Here is a 5,299-nt window from a genome sequence, read left to right on the forward strand (position 1 = left end):
GTGAGCCATGGCCACTGAGCCTGCGTGTCCGGAGCCTGTGCTCCGCAACGGGAGAGGCCACAGCAGTGAGAGGCCCGCGTACCGCAAAAAAAAAAGAGGACAATGGATACATGAATTATCATGTATTCACACAGTGGACTGCAGTACTGCAGTGAGATTATCAAAGTGCTTATCTATATGGATGAATCTCATATAACAGATGCCATGAAATGATAAAACGTCCATTTCAATATACTAATTATTCCTGGGAGAAAGTGTTGGGGAAGTGATGGGGTAGGACTACACAGAGGGCTATAAACATATTAGCATTTTCTTCTGAAATTAGCATGGTGACTACTTTATACTATTTATTCCTCTTTATCTGAAATGTTTCATAATACATGAAAAAACTGGAGTCAAATACATTGTAAGAGAGCATATTTGTTTTGACTTTTGAGTATGTAGAAATTGGATAATTCATAAGTTGTAGAGTCCCCATTGAATGATTTTCCAGAAACAGGATCATAAAAATAATGTTATTTGACAGAACAGAAAGGAAAGGGCTTGATTTTTTTCCTTCTCTCTAAACTGCTCTTAGAGATTAGAGGTGCTGCGCTTGAGTGGTATTTTAGGACTGAGTCTCCTGGCTAATGGGCAATTTCATTTTGACTCAAGGGAACTTTATGCCTAAAAGTGCATGAAACAGCAATTAAATGCCTGACTAGAAAAATGAGCTTTGAATATGTTATTCTGTCATTATAACTGGGAAATACCTTCAGAACATTTCAGCCTTCTGTGACACCAAATCTTGCAGACTTGTATGGAAATGTTGAAAGCTTTTCCAGATTTGCAGCCACTTTAATGTTGTAGGAGTTTGACTTGCTAATTAAGCTAACGTACTCTGCCAGTGATGTTTATTAACATAATTTCTAATTCAGTCCTGATTTTTCTGCATGTGTTTCATTTTGGATTGAACACATCTCTGCCTTGGACTGTCAATATTTCCACTGTGATGACAGAAGAAGGGCAACAGGCACACAAGATTAAAAGGAGTTATGTCAAGATCCAGATCTCATCACAATGCTAGGGGGTCCTGTGTGTTACTCTGTCCACCATTAAAAGGGATTCTATGCAGTTCTGCAGTGAAAGCAACACGCTGAAATTAGAGGTCTTGAATTCACTCCAGGTTTTACTAACTCGCTGTCTTGTGGTAAGTAACCCCGAATCTCTTGGCTTTACATACTAAACTGCTAAAAGATTTACAGCACTCACAAAAGTAAGTCTTACTAGACGTTTAGAAATTTCCACTAATAAGTTGCCTTTCTTCCAAAGCATTCCAGATTCTAAAACTAATTAGGTGCTGTCTACTTATTAAGTGCTAGATGATGAATGTTTTTACTGAGTTTTGAAATTCTGGGGAAGGAATGGTGAGGCATAATCATTGTTGGCAGTGAACCGTACACACGATGAACAGCATGATAAAACCTTCAAGTCATTACTGTAGCAGAGTTTTAGCTATTTCACTGGTGGGACTGGAAACAGGTACTGTCTACAACCAACATAAAGAAACATTGATACATCTGAGCTTTCAGGATGGATCCCCAGGATGTCATGTGAGTTGTGACTAAGGAGAATGATAAGTTTCTTTATTAGCTAATTTGTATCTAGAAAAGCCAATTTCCAGAACCATAGTTAGTCTGCCCTAGAAATATTCTAGTGACTCAGGAGAAGACGTATAAAATCTGCCCTTTGGTAAAGGGAAGAATGGTTAAGGACTTGGAAAAGAATGAAACACTGCACCCAGATTTCAAAGCAGCACTCCCCAACATTTTTAGAGCTATTCCCTGAAGTCTGTAGACAGTGCCAGGGCACTGAGGCAACAGTCCTGGGGCCCTCCTCTACAGGCAGCTTCCATAGCAAGATGCGTGAGCTCTCACCCTGATCATGCTGGTACCCACCGCCCACCCCCCGAAAACTATGAACTTTGTTTTAGAGACATTTTTCTCTTTCTTATGACTAGATGGGTTAACTACAGCCTACCTTACCAATTATAGGAAGCAACTTAAGAGCACTAGAAAAAATAATGCATTTCAGTGATTGACTACAGCTGCTAGGTAAACCAGAAAATGCTTACCCTTTACACTTAGAAATGTTTTCATACTCTGCTGATTCCAAAGTCAGAGACCAAAGACCCATTTTTTACAGCAGTTTTTCCAGATAAAGGTATATTTGTGGGGTTTTTTTTTCAAAGTGGCTTCTGTATGCTAAGAATCATCGAGGTCTCTCCAAGTCTTAGGTTCATCTTTTAAAACATTAAGGAGTGGAAAATCCAGAAAATTTGAAGAAGTCTTGTTTGAGACCTGTGTTATTTTGATTCCAATGAATGAAAGTCAATTTTATATGGCTTAAGTGCAAAGGGAGGGAGATAGTTGGGTTAAAATCAAGCTGTAGGCAGGGAAAGGATGTAACTGAGCTCAGAAACATCTGAAACTAGGAACTTGAAAGCCAACAGGTCTTTCACTCTGCCTCTCATTTTAGCTTTTCTTTGAGTTCCAATTTCATTTTCTCTCCTATTAGGCCACACTGCTACACGGCTGACTTATGTCTAATTCCTAATTTAAAAAAAAACATACCTAATAGATCCAGAGGAGGGGCTTTGATATGGTTAGGGTGAGAAGGGAGATGAGAAGAGTAAGAAAACCCAGCACTCCCATGAGAATCAGATAGTTACCGTACAGAGAATGAGTGCTGTTCTCAGAAGAAATAGGGTTTGGAGCAGACAAACCAAGAGGTGTCCACAGTGAAATCTCATTGAATCCTTTAACATTTGCAATGTGTAGGTGATAAAACAGATTTAGAGCAGGGCAGTGATTTGTTCAAGGTCATGCAACTCCTAAGTGGAGGAACTATGACTTGAATCTGGACTTTATCTCCCAACCCCTTTCTCTTCTCTAATATATATGATTTAATCTACTGGTTGGCAGCATATGTATGTTGGTGTATGTCAGATGACACTGTGATATCTGTAAGATTTGGGAGCGGGACACAGGGAGGTTCTCTGTGCTCTAAGTTTTGGGATTTGCCTCAAGGAGCCTATGAGCAATGCCGGTGAGTCATTCCTTCTCTAAGATGTGGGCTGTGTTAGGCTTTTGAATTACAGAAAGGAGAAAAAGAAATGGTATGACTAATTAACCAATAATTATAAAACATTAAATGTGCAAAAAGGAAACCTACCTGATGAGGCCATGAGAAAATTGTGTAATAGAGGGTTGTGTTTGTTTTAATGAATGGGGATACGCATTTATGGAAGTTTTCCTTGTGGAAGATTCTAAGGTTATTTAAGTCAGAAATTGGTTGATTCTGAGAGTCAGTTCCTAAATGTGTGTACATGCTCTTGGTTTTCTTTCTGGGAGTCATCTAATTTTGGGACTCATACTATGAAGTGTGAGAAACTTGAATTAATTTCAGAGGAAATACGTTCATTAAAGGCCAACGAATGTCAGTTCACTGTACCAGCTAGCTACTGCTGTGTGACAAATCACTTCAGTGATTTAAAGCAGCATGTGTGGGCTTCCCTGGTGGCGCAGTGGTTGAGAGTCCGCCTGCTGATGCAGGGGACACGGGTTCGTGCCCCGGTCCAGGAAGATCCCACATGCCGCGGAGCGGCTGGCCCGTGAGCCATGGCCGCTGAGCCTGTGCGTCCGGAGCCTGTGCTCTGCAACGGGAGAGGCCGCAACAGTGAGAGGCCCACGTACCGCAAAAAAAAAAAAACCCAAAAAACAGCATGTGCATCCTGATTGGTGGGGTTTTGCTGATTTGCACTGCCCTTGATCGTATAGGGATATTTCAAGCAAAGGATGCAGCTGGGCTTGGCTTCTTACTGCCACTTGGCTCAGACTGCTTTATGTGTATTCATCTTGGGGCCTAAGCTGAGGGGACAGCAGCCACAGAAGGGAACCTCTGCTCATGACACAGGTGGAGATGTGAGAGAACATGCCCAATCATGTAAGCAAGTTTTAATCTTTTGATTGTGTCATGTTTGCTGGCATCCATTGGCAGAAAAATGGCCAAGCTCAAAATCAAAGTGTGAAGAAGAATGTCCCTCTCATGGAGATGGTGTGGGGTGGAGTGAGTGAATAGTTCTAGACAATAATCCAATCCACCATAGAGTCCAGAGCTAAAAGTTTATTTTTAAAAAGTACATTTTAAAAGTGCATTCCCAGGGCTTCCCTGGTGGCACAGTGGTTAAGAATCCACCTGCCAATGCAGGGGACACAGGTTTGATCCCTGGCCCAGGAAGATCCCACGTGCAACGGAGCAACTAAGCCCTGCACCACAACTACTGAGCCTGCACTCGAGAGCCCGCCAGCCACAACTACTGAAGCCCGTGTGCCTAGAGCCGGTGCTCTGCAACAAGAGAAGCCACTGCAATTAGAAGCCCATGCACGGCAACGAAGAGTAGTCCCCACTCGCCGCAACTAGAGAAAGACTGCACACAGCAAAGAAGACCCAAGGCAGCCAAAAAAAAAAAAAAAATGTGCGTTCCCAGGTGATTCTAAAGGAGAAGCACCACATATTGTGAGAAGGTGTTGACTTTTAAGAGTGGTGAGCAGACCGGCCGGAGCAGGTCCGGGGTGAGGCGGCGGTGACCCTGGGCCTGGCCATGGTGCAGGCCTGGTACACGCACAAGTCGGGCAATGACCCGCAGTGGCCCCACCGCGGGGAGCCCGGGCGCCTGGTCGCCCTGGAGCAGCTGCGCGGGCTCGGGGTCCTTTACTGTAAGCTGGATGCTGACAAATATGAGAATGATCCAGAATTAGAAAAGGTCCGAAAAGAGAAAAAACACTCCTGGATGGACATAATAACCATATGCAAAGACGTACTACCAAATTACAAAGAAAAGATTAAGATGTTTTATGAGGAGTATTTACACCTGGACGACGACGAGATTCGCTACATCCTGGACGGCAGTGGGTACTTCGATGTGAGGGATAAAGAGGACAGTTACAATCAAGACTTCAAATTTTAACAGAAAAACTTGTACATTGTTTTTTTTTAGTTAACAATTCTGAGATTCAATTATACCTAATTTGTTATAATCATAGAAAAACCCTAAATTAACCTCATATTTGAAAGGCAGTTTGCTTTAAGTTTTTTGTTTGTTTGTTTAAACTGGATTAAAAATCTTTATGTCAAAAAAAAAAAGAGTGGAGAGTATATATTTTTGCCACCAGAGGAAATCAATGGTTTTCTTTCTTTCTTAAAGTTAACTTTTCTATATATTGAACTTCTACTCAATCTACTATTATTAATTTCATGT

At 41.8% G+C, this 5,299-nt stretch overlaps 1 protein-coding gene across 1 annotated transcript; it reads left to right on the forward strand.

Moving 5' to 3' along the window:
- Window positions 1-4,642: 4,642 nt before the first annotated feature.
- LOC132497924 (acireductone dioxygenase-like) lies at window positions 4,643-5,008 on the forward strand. The gene has a single exon (XM_060111463.1). It carries the CDS (start codon window positions 4,643-4,645, stop codon window positions 5,006-5,008), a length of 366 nt encoding a protein of 121 aa, XP_059967446.1.
- The last annotated feature ends 291 nt before the right edge of the window (window positions 5,009-5,299 follow it).

This window comes from Mesoplodon densirostris, chromosome 10, assembly GCF_025265405.1.
Source record: "Mesoplodon densirostris isolate mMesDen1 chromosome 10, mMesDen1 primary haplotype, whole genome shotgun sequence".
NCBI classification, from domain to species: domain Eukaryota; kingdom Metazoa; phylum Chordata; class Mammalia; order Artiodactyla; family Ziphiidae; genus Mesoplodon; species Mesoplodon densirostris.